Here is a 17,790-nt window from a genome sequence, read left to right as displayed (position 1 = left end):
CAATAGTGGATGAACCATGTGGACAAGAATAGAAAACGCATCAGACAGGATAATAGAAGGTGGGTGTTTATGGGCTTGTAAAGAGGGTTGCACTGTAAGAGGTTAGTGCATTCAATGGGAATTTAAGTGCCAAGTGTATGACTATGTATTTGGAAGGGAATTGTGCCATAAATTTGTCACCGGTTAACAAGATCCTCACTGCAAACTACATTACCACATCCCTCTGGATATGAACCGTATATATCTTCCACATCACATCACATTATAAACAGATTGTTCTATTTTTTATATTTTTTTTATTTTTCAGCATAGTGTTGTTAATATTTCCTGGCAAATGGACCAACAGATTTGACCAAAAATGTATTAGAATATAATCTCCGAACAAAGGACCTGCTTTCTCTTAAAGTCCGATTAAAAACATCGTGTTTTTTAATGTACTAAAAAGAGTCATATTTCTTTTTTGTCAGACTCACTTTGTTATATTCCCACCCCTTATTCATCCCCTATAACACCGTTTATGGGGCAGCCACAGGCAGTTTTGCTGTCACATAACTCCTGGGTCTCTGTGTCCTGGGTTTGATGGCTGTGTTGGCTCACTGTCTCTCCAGGCCTTTGTGGGTTTCCTTTGCATGCTCCATTTTCCTCCCACTGTCAAAAAATGTGTGTCTGTGTGTGTTGGATTGGCTGTGTGCAATGGTCTGTGAGTGTGCGAGTGACTGGGTGAATGTGTGACGCCCTGTGATGGACTTGCAACCTGTCCATGGTGTATTCATACCATACACCCAATAACTCCTTGGAGGCTCAAGACTCACCTTGACCTTGATCAGGATGAATCGGTCACAGAAGATGAATGAACTAATGAATGAAGATCCCTTATAACATCACTGTGAATGCTGTAGGCTAAATAGGCAAATACACGTGTGTTTGTGACATCAAAAAAACTGTTCAAGCTTAGCTTATATGGACTCATTTATATTCAGAAATCAAGAGAAGTGTGATATGGACATTCATTAAACTTTCATTACATTTTGGAGCTGTCCATCTTTAACAATTAAAAATGACAGTTTGAGAGCTATATAGGTTACAGATCTGTAAACAGTACATCTAGAAATGTACTTGTCCTGGTGAAAGTGAGAGAATTCACACCAAAGGGCAAAAGAAATGCCTACTACATTTGAGCCATTGACAGATTTCCATGCAGACTTCACACTCAGCAGGGCATTCGGATGCATGCAGTGATTTTTAACGGCCACATAATGTGAATTTGATGATTCTTTAAATTGCTGTATGGTTTGCCGGGGCACGGAAGGTCAAGAAAGCTAATAGTAATTGACCTCTATTCAAGCTGGGACAAGCCTCTGATAGTGTCCTTCTACCATGCTCTATATGACCAATCAATATGTGATTAATGCCATATGGACATTGTAGAAACCCTAAGCTTTGTGAGGCCAAAATGCCTGAAGGGCAGCACTACAATATATACATTGTATATATCTTAGTGCCCACAGAAGCTGACCATGGCCAGTCAGATTTAGGAGCTTTACACTGTGGTTAAGGAAGTGGTTTGGTCAATGTTTCCTCAAAAATATTTTGACATTATGGAAAAAGTATAATCTTCTAAGTAATATCTCACTATAGCAAGAGTCAACATGTTCATTTGAAGTCAGATCCTATTTTGGATCCTGACAGAGGCTTCCCCAGCACCTCTGCTGATTTTGGGCAGGCCCCTTAAGCCCCCCGGAGCAGAGAGGATTAGAGTAATAAACCTCTGAAACCTCCACACTTCCTTTAGCTGTTACTCTATTAAACTGCAGTGTACCCAGCTGACAGACTTCTGCCTTCCCTCTGGGAGCGTGAGAAAAATATTCACAGATATTTAAAAACGTGCATAATTCAGTTTTTCAAGTTGATTCAGGAGAAATGGTTACTGATTGAGATACAAACTAACTCTGATTTCTACACAATGGTGTTAATAGAAATCAAAGGACACTCTTTTTATGTACTCCACTGTATTTTATTTACTCCACTGTAAATGCAGTTTAAAATATTAGCTCAAAACAGTAGTAAAACAATATCCAAGTCTCAGACATAATATGCAGCTAGAGCAAGCCTAGTGGCAAGGGTCAGCTGGAGGAGTATAAATGTCTTGTGGCTGAATGCGGACAAATCCTCACAGTAATATTAAAACATCTAGTGTAAAGTCTGTTGGATAAGCAGGTGTCTGCACACAAATATGGCCCCGATAAGACGGATTTGTTGGACTCTCCTACACCCCTGCTGGACACTGGGTGTGCTGCGGTCCAGTCAGTCATGAGTATGAAGGAGACAGAGAGATGACTTTGTGTGTGTGTGTGTGTGTGAGAGAGAGAGAGAGAGAGAGAGAGAGAGAGACAGGGTAGGGAGAGTGTGGGTTTGTGGCCATTTAAACACCACTCTCACTGCAGTTATACTCTGCAGGAACCAAGAACAAATAATGTATTGTAAAATATTAAGGTGTCTGTATACTGCATCTGTGACAAAGCAGACTTAACAAACCTATAGCATCTGTTTCAGCAAACATTTTACATCTGATATCAGGAATGGGTTTATCTTTATCTTTAATTAGATACAATCATTCATTACAAAAGTATCCACAAACATTTGAGCACTCTATATGCTTTTAAAAATATATATAAATATGTTCTAAAATAAATAAATGGAGTTTTTGCCCACTTTACAAAATGTGATATTTTGCCATAAATATGTAGGTAATGTTCTTTAAGGCCTTACGTGTTCATTAAAAAATCACGTATTCAACGTTTTTGCATGAGATGAAGACTTATATGTGTCTTGTAGAATAAAGTTATTTAAATGGGACCTGCTCTGCTTTATGTTCAGAAGGCGTCATATATGGGCGGGGATTGGGCGTGGTCGGGGTCTTCATTTTTTCAAACGGGCGTGGTTTTAAAACATGAGTGGGCGTGGCTTCCCTCAGCGCTGCGCTCGTCTGACTCTCGTATCGATCTCTTGAGTCCACAAGAAACACAGGGACTCAGACTCGGACGACGCGGGGTTATTGTCCGTGTGCTGGAGGAGAAATGCGATGGACACACCGGCTTCTGCTGCGTTGTTTATGGACTGACCGCTTTCTCATGGAAGGTGGAACGTAAGGAACGAAAAAGAAAAGGAAAAAAAGGACGAAATAAGTAGATAGAGAAGCCCAGTGGTTCCAGTAGCGTTTCTCCTCACTTTTGTGTTGTTGTTTTTCTTCCCCCTCTACGGCGTGGACGGCTCGGAGCTCCCGGGTGTGTAGTTGCGGTTAAAGTCGCTCGGGGGAGGAAGCTCCAGGCTCGGCTCCTCGGCTGTGGCTCGGCTCGCTCCGTGGCGCTGGATGGCCGGGTATGGGGAGAGCAGACTCCTGCTGCCCCGGGGCTGAGCGCCTCCAGCTCCCGGCCTCACTCCGCCTACTCCTGCTGCTCGGATACCTCTCCGTACTCGGTACAAACTCCGTATTAATTCTTTATTTATCCCCAGCACTTTCTACAAATATTGATAACTGTAGACTGCTTTCAGAAACTGTAATTCGAGCAATAATATCTGAGTATAGTAATTCTGCAAGAAAGTAGAATGTTTTAAAGTGCTGAATAATAGTTCTGTTTTCATATATTTTTTAAAAATCATGTTTTATTGCGCCATTTCTATAGCGCTAGTGGTGTACAATGTTCACTTCAGCTTTTTATCTTTTGTGTTTTTCTTCAGCCAGAAGTCCTCTAGGACTGTAAAGTACTTTTCTAGCTAAGTCACAGTATTTTATTTAAACTTTAGTCATTTTCTACAGTATTTAATAAGACACTGGTATTCAGCCTGTAGAAATACACTTAAGCCAAAAGCCACATTTAAATACAGTACTGTCCTTTAAGTACTAGATAGTGCACTATTTCTGTTTATTTTCTGTGTTGAAAATATTGGAACACAAATCAAGCTTGTGCAAATAATCATTTGTGTGAGGCTCTCACATCTAGTAAATAAACTGTAGTTATTTATAGGAATGTAGTGTTGTCTGAAGAGAAATCTCACTCAAAATCAATCGAATAGGGCCTGAACTTTATAGGTTTTACTCATAAGGAAATGAATAAGGAAAAGAAATAAATGAGTGCCAGGGAAACACCAGTAGGAATTGAACACTGATGCCAATATCTGACTTTTTTCATGCACATCTGCTGATTTATATAATGAATTTATTGATTACAGTGACACAAAAATATCACACTCTTGGATTACAAAAGATTAGTAAGAGATTACAGATATGATTCTGATGTCATTGTGTATCATACTGTATTGTGTTTGATATTTTATGAAGTTTAAGTCAGACATTTGCCATATTGTATATGGACCACAGCACACTCCAGTGTCCCTTAATGACAAAGACTATTTTGCATGATTGGCACATCTCTTAAAATTTCTAATGTGATCGGAAATCTGTCTGAAAGGCAGCTTTTATCTCTGAGAGAATCATCCCTTCTTTGTCTGTTGCATCTACAAAACAAAGCCAAACTAAAGAACTCTCAAGCCTTTGCAGACATTTTTAAAACCGATCATAGAATTTAGAAGTTCTTGTATTTTGCAAAACTAAAGCAACCAGAGAGAGAGTTTGCCTCATGGTTTCTCCATTTTCTTTACTCTGCATTGGTGTTGTATTGATTTGCACAGATCTGTAACTCAGGATTGGGAGATTCTGGCTTTTCCGCTGCTAAATGTCTTACTGCAGGATCACTTTCACTCACTGTACAGTGCAGTTTGTTTTTCACCTATAGTTGCTGACTCTGAGAGAAATGTCCCTTATTATTAAATACTGGGCTTTGGCAAAGCTACAAACTACTCGTTTTTAACCTGGTTTTAACCAGTGCTTTAATGTCCTTAGAGCACAAGGAATGTCATGATCTAATTTTTGATTAATTTAGACTATTTGATGCCAATATAGACTTGTTTATCGGTCAAAAAGTCTGATTTGTTTTTTCTCAAGCAAAGAGTGGTTCTTCTTTCTTAGCAGAGATTATTAAAAAAAAAAAAAAACGCTCCACAACATTGCTTGAGCTACTCTGAATATACCATTGTGTATTTAATTTGGATTTCCATTTTGGACTGGTTAGTGAAAACAGAGTTCCTTTAGAGGGCTTCCTCCAATTTGGAGAGCACTTTATCCCTTTCTGAGAATTTGAATTGTCTTGGGATGAAAAGGAGATGGTGATCGCTACACATTCGGTGCATTCTGCTGGCTTGGCTCTCTGACAGCTGCTCCACTTTGGGTGTCCTGGCTGTAGCCTGTATTCATGCCATTCTGAATTAATGGCAGTGGGAGAATACTGCTGGGTGTCCATTGAGAAGTCACACCTTCGTAATTAATTTAACGTGGACCCTGGGCAGTCAAGCACAACACACTTCAGTGGACCTTAGTGTTGACAGAAAGACAGTTGAACAATTCAGACACGTGCAAAAAGCTGAAATAGAGGTGATTTCAAAGATGCTATCATTTTTATACTGTCTCCCTTTTGTTCCGCATATAGTTTTTTTGAGTTACCCTGCCTGACAGGCTGTCCCAGTGACTTTTAAGGCGTGCACCTGATTTGGTGAGGTTTAAAACAGCTTTAAAGCTGAAACAAACTCAGAATGTTGTGCTATAAAAATACAACACTCGTCAGCATGAAGTGATGTGTCATGGTGTTCACCATTTATTACTAAATGAGATTTATTAATAATCATTCTTTCTTTTGTTTTGGTTGTTGGTGGGGTAGTGCTGCTCAGGGTGCTGAATTTCCAAATGGGAAGATCATCATTATTAAAAGAATAATTCAGTCAAAAATGCCTATTTTTCTAAAAAAAAGCATGAATTCATTAGGAAAAAGACAACGCTGTAAACATGGCATCTTGCTAGTTGGTGTCTATTAAGGAATATTAATTGTTAGAAACATGACTGTGTATGGTTGGGTTTTTTCTTCCTATCTAGAGTGACACAAAGAGCAGAACACCCCCTCCTCCCTTTGTCTTTTGTCATTTCCAGCCGCTTGTGGCTGATGTTCCTCACTGTCATACAAGGAGTTTGAAATGTGATCTTTGTTATCAACCAGGCGCCTTTCACTTAGCCCAGTTTTCAGTGTTCTAGCACATGTTCGGAAGCTATCTGATGAAAGAAACGGTCAGTTAGACAGTGGCTATTTTGCGCGAAATCCAAGAAAATCTCACTAAGGCTTTAGAGCTTGAGATGTCATTCCAACACAGTGGTTTGTAACCCCCCCTGCTGCACGCAGTTGTTAAATTTCACCCCCGGGGTAGGGGGTGTTGGGGGTGGGTAATGGAGGTATTGAAGGGGGGTGCAGTTGACCTCTCTGCCCTGGCCAAATTCCACATCTTGAAATTTCACTCGCTGCTCCAGAGAGGGCCCCACTGCAGCTGAGGAGCCTCACCGAGCAGCCGGCCACCCTGAGAAAATATTTCCAGCAGCTTTAATTGCAACAAGGGTGTACTCTGTGCTCCGAAACGACACACTTCAGTCCTGCAAATTAACTCGGCCTGTGAAACAAACACCTTGTTTTCTCTCTCTCTCTCTCTCTCTCTCTCTCTCTTTTCTTTCTGTGCCTCTCTTTCATTCTCTCTCTCTCTCTCTGCTGTCACTGGTTTGTTACGAGTTTGGTTTTATGATCTTGGCTGAACCAGAAAAGAACACTAAGGACTTTGTTCTTATTACCCTGAAGACTCAGAGTTAAAGACAAGGCCATTGGAGTTTACATGACATTTTTGGATTGCAGACATCCATGAAATGAGTCTTATCTTACAAGCTTCTGCTATCTGTATAAAAGATTTCTTTCAATTATTTCTTTATAAATCTATTTCCGATTGTAGTTCTGTCTTACATGTCCCACATTAAAGGAATTGTTATTGCTGAGCCCACTGAGGCCGAGACCAGCCAGATATGTTGGCACGGAAATGCATGTTGAATCATCTTAGAATATTTATATATAAAAAAAAAACTCTTTAAAAAGGGTTGTAACTCTTGAAATTCAAAAAGAAACAAAGAGGAAGTTATGGCGATTGGGTTTAGAATCACTATTTGGCAGCACACTGAGACATTCTAACACAGACTGTGATAGTTTGATTTGTTCACCCTCTGCTGCTCGTAATAGTTTATGATCTGCTGCCCCCACCTGGGGGACCCCCAAAGACATTCCATTCCTTGCTCTCTCACTCGCTCTGAAATTACAAACAGCCTTCAGCTTGAGGAGACTGGAGGAAGAATGGCCTACTTTCTCCTGCGTTCCTTCGTTGCTCCTCTTATCAAGTGTCTCGGTGTCATTATTGTTATTGGTATGACCGTGGATCCAATTGCTTGGCTCCCTCACAACAGAGATTTTGAAATAGGAGTGTCAGGTGACGGGCTAATTGTGTTTCAGCTACCTAGCCGTGAAAAATAGCTTGTGTCCATGACTGCTGTGAATTGGATTAGGACAGATCTCAGATAAAGGCCTCACAGTTTGCCCTGATCACACACTGGGGCTCAACTGACACCCATCCCACAAGCAACAGCAGGACAGGAAAATAAAAAAAATAAATAAAAAACAACAATAGCAAATTACAGTACTATGTTGTCACTTTTGTGATTCATACAAAAGCTTAATAACTGTTTTGACAAAGTTAATTTACAGAAATGTACAGTTTTACACACACCCCATGAAAAGCATTGAAATATGATGGGATGCTCTAGAGCAACTGCATATGTGCTTAAGGTCACCATGCCGAATACCAAGCATTAGACTAGTTGGGTTAAAGGTCCCCAGAACTAGACGACGGAGCAGAGAAACAGCATTCTTTTAAGTGATGTAGCATCATCCAATTCCTTTGGATTGAGTTAGAGTGGAATGTATGATCCACAGCTAATCATCCATCATCAGTACCTGACCATTCTAAAGTTCTCACAGCTGAATGTAATCATATAGTCAGAGAAGTGTTCCAACATCCAGTCAAATGCTCTCTCACAAGAGTAGAAGCTGTTACTGCAGGAAAGCGGGGGCAGAATCTGTTTCTGGGTGTGTCTATGTATATAGCTAATGTTTACACCGTGTTTGCAAAGTTTGATATTAAACTATGATATTTATTGTACATTGACAACGTGTGTAGTGTTTGGTTTTATATATTTGTCGTTAGTGCTGATGTAAGATCAGAATTGTTGGACGTTTATTCACCAACGCGTACATGCAGCTGATGGCGTGCTGGAGACTTATGAGTTTGGTGGGTGACGAGGTCACGCTGGGCCTCAGTGAAAGGCCTCTCTGTTTGTGGGTGGGGCGTGGGGCATGCCTACCTAATGTGGTTACATCTGCAGCTGGCAATTTTGTCATGTTGGAGCCTTTGCTCAACTATCTTTTTTGAGTCATTCATTAATTAATGTCATATATATCTGATAAAGTTGAGGCGGTTTTACAAGAAAAGCTTCACAATATTTGTGTTTAATGATTATCATGCTACTGGCTTTTGTGAGACAAAGGGCTGCAGTATGCAGAGTTAACCCACTAACCAATCGCAGTGAGTTGGGCTCAGCTGGACAGATCACAGTGCCACATGAGTATGTCTGTAGGTTTTTAAATGACTAATGGTTCATATAATACAACTGCGCATAATTATTTGAATTAATTTAAGCACATACGATTTTAAAATATGTTACATTATTGAATCCAACACTGGGGCAAAACATCTTCTGTCCTCTTATGAATACTCTCATAAACTATTAATGAATATGTGTTGAAAAGTGTTACTTTGTAAATATGTAATTCAATACTTATATATGTGTTATGAAGTCTCTTTGTAGATAGTCTTTAAACAAAGTGTAAGTAGATAGTGTTTCACATTATCATGGATCTGCTTGTGTTTCAAAGTCAGTGAATAATCTATGATTTTATTAAAGTAGATTTACATTTATATGAAAATATATGCTTGCTCCTTTTAAGTAAATATTTAACTCGTTAGGGTTTTTAGAAAATTATATTTTTGTTGTAGTAACAAAAATCTAAATAATTTCTAGAACAATTCTTTGGTCTTTGTCTAAAGAAAAACATGTATCTGCAAAATAGTAACTTAATAGGATAAGGGGAAAAACCCTTAACTTTGGAAGTCAATGTAAATATTTTATTCAGAGTACTTTTGGAACATTTCCATTGGTCCATTTATTATGACATTATCGTACACTATGAAGGATAGCAGCTTTGTTCAAATGATGTAGTAAACTATAAATTGTTTTTGAAAATGAGATTAGATAAGATTCTTTTGATACAAAGAAAACTGCATTGTTTGTTTTGTCTTGGCACTGCCATCTATTTGGAGAGTTATATACTTAGAGCTGAGTTCTTATCCTTCCCCTTTCACCCTCATTCCTCGCTAGCAGCTCAACATAGATTTCACTTTCCAAGAGACAACCGATTTTCTAGTTCATCTGATAATGTAGTTACAATATTTTTATGTTTTGCTTATAATTTTCACTATGGATTTCTATTCTGCTTGTAGAATTATCAGTAGTGGCGCTGTAGAAAGGAGTTCGCCCAGCAAATCCCTGTTTGTAGTGCTCACAATTCAGTTGTGCATTCTAAGATACAGTCTCATCACTAGATATGAAATAACTCCCAGCAGTTGCTGAATAATGTAAAGTGCACTGTAAGAAGCCTTAAGATGAATAACTGAATAATAAGCAATGGATCTTGGCTTGAGATTCTTCTTTTTTTCTTGGAATAAAAACAGTACCTTTGCAGAAATGCTAAAACCCACCATGCTGAAGTGTGTGTGGGGGTTCATTAAGGCCTTTATCTTGGCGTTTTCAAAGCCTTGCTTTTTGTACCACAACACGGCTTCAGCTGGGCTTCCATATTGTTTTACAGCTTGTTAGTGAAACCCAATCTGGCCGTGCTTCGTCATGCCTCCTCCGCTGGCTGCAGTGGGTCGCGGTGGGCTGATCTTCCGCTGCCTGCAGTACGCCATCATCTGATAATCAAATCACATGCATTTGAATGGGCTGTGGTTGGAAGCTCTTGGCAGAGCAGGCTGCAGTGGGAGGCCCTTACTGTGGAAGATTGAGTCATTACAGGCGTGTTAATGGAGAGGCTGCAGCTCATATCAGATTATGAGAGGCCTCCCTTTCTTTCCCCTCTCGCTCTTTTCCTTTCACTCTTTCCCTTTCTCTTATTCTTTGATGCTCACTCTTTTACTCTCTCCATTGCCCACTCACTCTCTGAGGTAATGCAGTTGGACCACACTTGAGCATATCACAGCTAATGGTGTATGAGTGTTTCTCTCTCTCTCTCTCTTGCACTTTCTCACTCTCAGGCGTTTTATTTTGTGCTATGTCATTGCTTGATAATGGAGTGAAGTGCTTTGTGTGTGAAATCAATAATGAAACAGAGCCTCTTACCGTTTTTAAACAAACAAAAAACATTGTGACTTGGTGTGTAGAATGCTTTTTACCAATGCAGCTCACATTCGGACTTCTGAGCGGCCAAAGCTAGAAAAAACAACTGACTGTGGCCTTCAGTCTGGAGAGGAAAGTGGATTAACATGAACATTTATGCTCCATTGAAAAGAACTTAGTTGAATATTAGCTCAGAGTAAGTGGCTAAAGTTGACTCTATGATGAGTGGCTCTTTGTAGTTCCAGGCTAAGGGTGCTAATCCAACCTCTGTATTCCTTACCGTAGAAACGCCTCTGTGTTTTCTTCCTTTGATGTACCAATTTATGTGATCTTATTGGCACAATAAAGGAGTTCCTCCAGTGATAACAGGAGATTTTACACACTCTTTGAGCTTGCTCTTTCTGCCTTTTGTACCATAGTGTAAAACAAGGTGCAGAGTCTGACCTTGAAGAAACGCTTATGCAAGACAAACCCCAGCTTAGGAAATTCCAGTTTGGACCTATTCAGGACATATAGTTAAATACATCTCACGCATAGTTTTTACTTGTATTCTTGTAACTCTGGGTGTCTTATATTGCATGCAAATACGCAAGCCCACAAAAGTTGATGAGACAGTAATGATATAATTCTGGCTTATTAAACCAAGTCAGGTCATTCGATTAACGACACTGTACAAGCTGTGCAAGTTTGTTTTTCTTTTAAATGTGTTGTGTGAATATAAGGCCGTATCTCCACTTCATGCTTGTGGTGTTCGCTACCAGAAATAAATCAGTGAAAATGACTGGGGATTTTTTTTTCACAAAGGAGGGTCATTTGAACTACAAGGTTTTTAATAAAAGGTTTGTATTTGATCAGTCAGAACTATCACTGATAATGCTAGTAGACCTCCAGAAATCTCTTTGGTAGGTTTTACTTTAAGCTTTCGTTTAAAGGAAATCAGACCATCATTTTCCTCATTCAGAATCATGTATCATTCCTCTCTGATATCGTCAGTGGTCTGAACAATACAAAATTTTGTCACATTTTTACCACAGTGAGGATCCACCTCTCCCTTGATGACCATTAATAAGTCCCTCTTTTTTTTTACTCTGACATCTAGGAGAGAGCCAGGTGCAGACCACACAGTGTCGGATCCAGAAGTGCACCACAGACTTTGTCTCGCTGACCTCACACCTGAACCCCTCCCTGGATGGCTTTGACGCCGAGTTCTGCAAAGCTCTGCGGGCTTACTCCGGCTGCACACACCGCACCTCCAAGAGCTGCAGGGGAAACCTGGTCTTCCACTCAGCCCTGCTGGGCATCAGTGACCTCATGAGCCAGAGAAACTGCTCCAAGGATGGCCCTACGTCCTCTACACACCCAGTGGCCCCCATCGAGCCCTGCAACTACCACAGCCGGCACCAGCACCAGATCACCTTGCAAGGGACAGGAGTCGAAAACCCACGCCCCAACTACCTTTTCTGCGGCCTGTTTGGGGACCCGCATCTCAGAACTTTTAAGGACCAGTTTCAGACCTGTAAGGTGGAGGGGGCGTGGCCTCTTATCGATAACAATTACCTGTCAGTGCAGGTGACAAATGTGCCGGTGGTGATGGGATCCAGTGCTACTGCAACTAATAAGGTGAGTTATTACAAAGGGTGTAAATCTAACCTGTTAATTATTTTATTATTTAGGTTTCGTAAGGGAGGAATATCATACATTCTCAAATCTCACCACAGCTCAATTTATTTATTTTCTTATAGTTTATAGATGTATTTAGAAATACACTCAACTATTAACACAGTAATGGAATGCACATTAAAAAAATAACAATAAATATTGGTAAAATTATTATAAATAATGTTTCAGGATTGATTCAGTCAAACTGTCAAATCTTGGTTCACTGATTCATTTGTACTTGCCTAGTTGCTGGTATGTTAACTTTTATTTAACTTCTTCTTTTTGAAGGATTGCTTCAACCAGAATATTTAAACACCGAGAGCTTGAAAGCCTTTGCTGTTATCCTATGTGTAGTGGGAGCGAATTGTTTGTTCTGGCTCTGATACTTTGAAAATAATGAATATTTGGTGGGATATATCATTAGAACTTTGAATATCAACATAGCATCTCTCAGGAAACTTCCCAGTTTTGTACGATGAGCATCTCATTCACAGTATTTGTGTAGATTACATTTTTTATTTGGTTTTGTATCAGAGAGGGTCTGCTCCCTGAAATTTTAAAATATAGCACAGTTATTTTTTAGCCATCAGCAGATTCCCTGTCAAATTCGTATTGAGATTTTGAACTCGGTGGGAAATAGGTCATTTTACTGCAGCACATAAGCAGTTCTTTTAATAACAACACTATGTACGCGTCAGAACAGAAAAATGTATTTAAATTAAGAGTGACAAATAAAGCTTATCAGTCGGACACTCAGATGGGTGAGAAATGTAAAGGCTATTTTAGCTGTGGCCAAGTGTTCACAGGTGTTAGTTGGACAAAGCAGAGCGCTCAGATCTTGTGACTAACACTTGTGACTAACATGTACGTGAGAGTTTAAGGTTGTTAATAACTGGATGTAGCCTGGGCTGTGGTACAGCCCTTAATAAGGTGGCCTTGAAAGAAGGCTCTGTCTCTGTTTTTCCAACTGCATGGCTGTAAGTTCTCTCTCTCGCAGTATGTTGACTTCTACATGCTACATGCCTTTCTTTGTTTAAGGCTCAGTAAATATTTGTTCAAATATAGAAGGGAAATATTTCAGATATCTAACAGACAGATTTCTTTTTTCTTTCATATAACACAAATAAAATTGAAGGCTGGACTGAGCTAATGCTAACTACCTCTCATTTGTGACCTTGTGACTTTGGAGGTGGGGGTGCATTATTAACTGTTTGCCCGTAATTATTAGCACACACTGCTCCACTGAGGCCCTTTCAGCTGCCTCACCTAATGGCCAGCTAGTGGTCATTTTTCATCCATGTCATGCGAACAAAGCTTGCATTCATCCTTCACTAATGTAACGCCACACATCTTGTTAGTCAGCAGGCCTTTGCCTCCGTTTCAGCGTTGTGGAACACCACCATTTTAAACCTGTACGGTATGTTCATGTGTACAGGAGACCACACATAAGTGTGCTACTCTGCAGCTTGAATGTGGATTAGAGCTCAAATAGCATTTTGATTTGACCTAATGTAGTCAGTCAGTTAGCACTTGTTTGGTGTCCCAATAGTTGTCTTTAGATTAGAGTTGGAATACAGTGAGATTTAGTCTTTTTTTAGCACATAGTTGGAATTCTATGCAAAACATGATGATAAATCTGTTTTCTTTCATGGATGAAGTGTTTCTGAAATGATTCAGTGTTTATCAAATAGCTCTAAAGCTAAAGTAAAAATGTAAAAATTTAGACACAATGAGATCTTGGCTTATTATTTATATTTGGGTGAGAAAAAAACACCAGTCCTGATTTTAAGGAGCTAAAGATTCAGTAAACCAACAAAAGCAGTGATAAAAATTTTAGTTCAACAGTGCTTTACTCAATTTTGTTGAAATGTATGGCAGAAATAACATCAAAAGAAAGAATGAAAGAATATAATCTCAGTTATAGCTAAACTGTATAAAGTTAACTCACAAAAAATATAAATATTTTATTTGTGTCTAAGAATATAAATATTGTATTTGGGATGCTGTATTCACATTGTCTGTAAAACAGTAAACTGATGTGAATCCCTTACATTCTGTGTTTTCAGATCACAATAATATTTAAACCATACCAGGAGTGTACAGATCAGAAGGTGTACCAGGCGGTGACTGATGACCTGCCGGCTGCGTTTGTGGATGGGACCGTGATGGGGGGCTCCAGTGAGATGCGCAGTTTGCTAGTGATTGAGAAGTCTCCAGGTCGTCACGTCGAGCTGCATGCTGCCTACATCGGTGTGACGGTGGTGGTACGGCAACTGGGCCGCTACCTGACTTTGGCCGTGCGCATGCCTGAGGAACTGGCCATGGCCTTTGATGAAACGCAGGACCTGCAGCTGTGCATGAACGGCTGCCCCAGCTCAGAGCGCATCGACCAAGAGGGCCATCTACAACTACCAGTGCTTGGTCTTCAGCAGCAGCAACAGCAGCAGGCCAGGCCTGGGACTGCCACCCCGCAGCAGGGGTCCACCTTCAGCTTGGAGTCTGCCTCCAGCAAGTGCAGTGAGCAGCTGGGAATCAAGGACATTTACTTCCACTCTTGTGTTTTTGACCTCCTGACCACCGGAGATGCTAACTTCACCTCGGCTGCCTACAACGCGCTGAAGGATGTGGAAATGCTCCACCCCAAAAGGGAGCACTGGCACATTTTTTCACGCTCTGGAGCCCAACAAAGCTCCTCAGCGGCAATAAACGCACTTCTGTTGTGCTTACTCCTAATCTTGCTAGGGCCATGACCATTTCCATTTTAAAAAATTGCAAAAAATTAGACTGTTTGAGAACAATCAAAAAGTTACTTGTATATACTGTGTATACATCTACGGAGGAGACGGGAAATGTACCTTTCTATGACTGTAAATTTTGTGTACATGCCATTTTCAAAAGTGGGGTGGGGTGGCTGGGGCTTAGAGATTTTATTTTATTTTAAAGTTTTTTAATACGTTTTTTTTTCTAGGTTTTTTTGTTTTTATTTTTACTTTATTTTTTGGTAATATTGTTTTGTCGTCGTCCTCATGAGAGGATGTCTTAAAAGCACTTTATTTTTTTATGTTGCAACTACAGAACAGTGTTCCCACAAGCGCTTTTATTGTTTGGATTTTCAGTGAAATTCTTTACGTGTGTCTGTACATAGATAGAACATACCTCACCATTTTATTCCACAGAACCCTGTGGCAGTAGGTTTTTCAGTAATGTGGTTTGAAGTCCGAAGGATCAGAAGGAGTTGTGACAGTCACAGTATCTGTCTGTACATCGTTCCTTGTTTTGTAGTCTATAACTCAGTATCGTAGTAACATTTGTCTGAGCATAGATTTAAAACTAAAGAAATATGAAGAATCCAAGCAAACACAAAGACATAGGCTGAAGTAAAGCTAATCCTCAATGGCTTAAAACAGGGGAGTTGACTATTGTTCAGTGACTTGTTGCATATCCTGCCGCTCAAATTTAATTTGCATTCAGTTACGGTCCTGCGTTTCATCAGTGACAATCAGAAACTTTTATACACAGTAAAGATGTGCATGTAACAGTCATGGATAGCACTGTGATGGCAAAACAATCTGATTCGATCGAGGTATTCCTGTCCAGAGTGAAGTTCAACACTATATTAACTGAGGGAACTGGAAGGTGGTGATTTATCCTGTGCTGGCGAGCCATGCCTTGCATTCTGTGGGATCAGATGGAGCTGCAGATTTTTCTTTGTCTTTCAGCTCTAAACTCTTCTATAGTTTCTCTCTGTTGCCAAACAAGGCTGGCCATCAGTTCTTTGTTGTCCAGTATGATATCTTATTGTCCTCCAACCAAAGATCTTGTGCATCCTTTAGCTATTACAGCATGTGGCTGGTGCAAGCATTACACTGTTATACCAGAGATAGCATTATCTTTCCTTGAAAAAGATATTTCATATGACTTAATTTTGCCAAAAATTGGTGTGAGTCACTGTTTTGATGGGGACACTCCTGGCATTTCCTAATTAGCACATGAAGCCCATGGCACTATTTTATGTTTGGCGCAAACAACTGTTATTTTATACTCCTTTGTAGACCTGTACATCCAAGAAATGCAAAATGTGTTTGACAATTTTCTTTTGCTCCTCAGAGAAAGTTTATAAAGTCTTTAAGGAGCTTCCTCATCCACAGACAAATTGAAGTACACTATAATTGGAGAACTTCCAAATATCTAATTGGTTTTGATGAAATATTCACAACACATGCTCTTTTACTGAAAAACCTCACTGTGCTTTGAGTTTGCAATGAACTGATTATGCCAGCAATGTTAAATCTCGTACATTATGGTAATTGCCTTACGGTGCATCCAGAGTGGAAGCCCAACAAAACGCTCCCCAACCTAAAATCTTCCTATGTACCATATTACTTTTTTAAGACTTGCTACTGTAGACTCATGTTTGTACGTTTTATTTGCAACTACTGCCAGTGCCGAAGAGCTGCTACCATACTGTGACAAGTGTAATAGATTGTATTTGGAACACTGAGAGCGGTGATTGGCCAAATCCTAGATAGTCTGTATTGATTGGCCAAATTTTAAATGGTCTGTATTGATTGGCCGAATATTAGATAGGCTTTATTTCATTGTGTAATGGAATATTTAAAGACCAGAGCAAGGCATCTGAGTGCAATTAACTGCAAAGATAAGCCTTCATCCTGTGTTTTTGCTTTGTTGCATTTGATTTTGTGACATTTTTTTCTTGAGTGAATTCTGTTTTTGTGAAGAGTGACTGCTCAATGTTTATACTTAAATTATTTATGAAATATAGTGTCTTGTTAGAAAAGCTAAGCTCCATATTCTTGCTGTTTGGAAAAAAAATTGAGATGTGATTGTATCGCCACCTAGTGGACCACCATTGTTACTTCAGTGTTTTAGTATTGTACTGGATGCGGTGACATAAAAACAAGGAAAAAAGAAAAAAAAATGTGTTTTATTTAAGACATTAAATGAAAATACATAAACGCTGTCGACCTTTGTTTATTATTGTACTGTTGGCTCATCAGTTGTCCCTCTTGAATTGTTCTGATATTGCCAATGGAAAATTTAAAACATGCTGCATTGGTGTTATGGTCTGTGTAGTTCAGATACAAATCATACACGTTCATATCCAGCCACTCAGTTATTCTGTGAGTGGCGTATTGACATTAACATATTACATGGAAAACCTAATTAAGTGGAACATGCTTTTACCTCTACGAAGTTACATTGTTAGGATGTAAACAGTGTTATTCAATGTCAAAAGAGATTGTGGTAATAGGAACCAGACTTCGAAAGAGTTTAATGTCTCTAAAACCTCCCTCTCAAAAACTACAGGAAACTGTGATAAATATGTTGTAGAACATTGTTTTATGAAAACTTGGCAATTGTATTTTGGCCTGAAAGTTGCAGTGTATATTAAAATGCAAGGTACTTTTTGGGAAAACTTTTACCAGGAGGCCAATGTGGATTTACCGTTAAGAGAATGGTAAATGACTGTAAAGCTAGATGGGGGGTGAGGGGGTGTTGCAGGTTGCTGATCAGTTCATAAACAGCCACAGCAACCCTAGTGTTTAGGTGTAGGATTTAAATGTAAAGCGAATGATGACAACAGGACTTTAGTGGTTGCAGGTAGGAGGAGCATGGGCTGGGCCCTATGTGAAGTTCTAACGGATTGGCATTGGATATTTTCTCATCCTGTGTATAATTACAATTAC

The 17,790-nt window shown here is 39.6% G+C and overlaps 1 protein-coding gene across 1 annotated transcript; it reads left to right on the top strand.

The window, feature by feature from the left end:
* The first annotated feature begins 3,022 nt into the window (after positions 1-3,022).
* Positions 3,023-17,010, top strand: LOC136678627 (repulsive guidance molecule B-like). Its single transcript, XM_066656692.1, has 3 exons — positions 3,023-3,477; positions 11,523-12,043; positions 14,149-17,010. Exons 1-3 carry the CDS (start codon positions 3,381-3,383, stop codon positions 14,830-14,832), a joined length of 1,302 nt encoding a protein of 433 aa, XP_066512789.1. The 5' UTR covers positions 3,023-3,380; the 3' UTR covers positions 14,833-17,010.
* The last annotated feature ends 780 nt before the right edge of the window (positions 17,011-17,790 follow it).

The sequence above is a fragment of the Hoplias malabaricus genome, chromosome Y (genome assembly GCF_029633855.1).
Source record: "Hoplias malabaricus isolate fHopMal1 chromosome Y, fHopMal1.hap1, whole genome shotgun sequence".
Taxonomy (NCBI): Eukaryota; Metazoa; Chordata; class Actinopteri; order Characiformes; family Erythrinidae; genus Hoplias; species Hoplias malabaricus.
Note: the sequence above shows the minus strand (reverse complement) of the source record. Positions and strands in the feature narration are given on the sequence as shown.

What these genes read in the sequence shown, in the direction of transcription:
- LOC136678627 (XM_066656692.1), top strand. Translation starts at nt 3,381, where the DNA reads ATGGGGAGAGCAGACTCCTGCTGCCCCGGGGCTGAGCGCCTCCAGCTC. An exon ending in CGGATACCTCTCCGTACTCG is followed by an intron (nt 3,478 to 11,522) that starts GTACAAACTCCG and finishes TCTGACATCTAG; the next exon opens with GAGAGAGCCAGGTGCAGACC. An exon ending in GTGCTACTGCAACTAATAAG is followed by an intron (nt 12,044 to 14,148) that starts GTGAGTTATTAC and finishes CTGTGTTTTCAG; the next exon opens with ATCACAATAATATTTAAACC.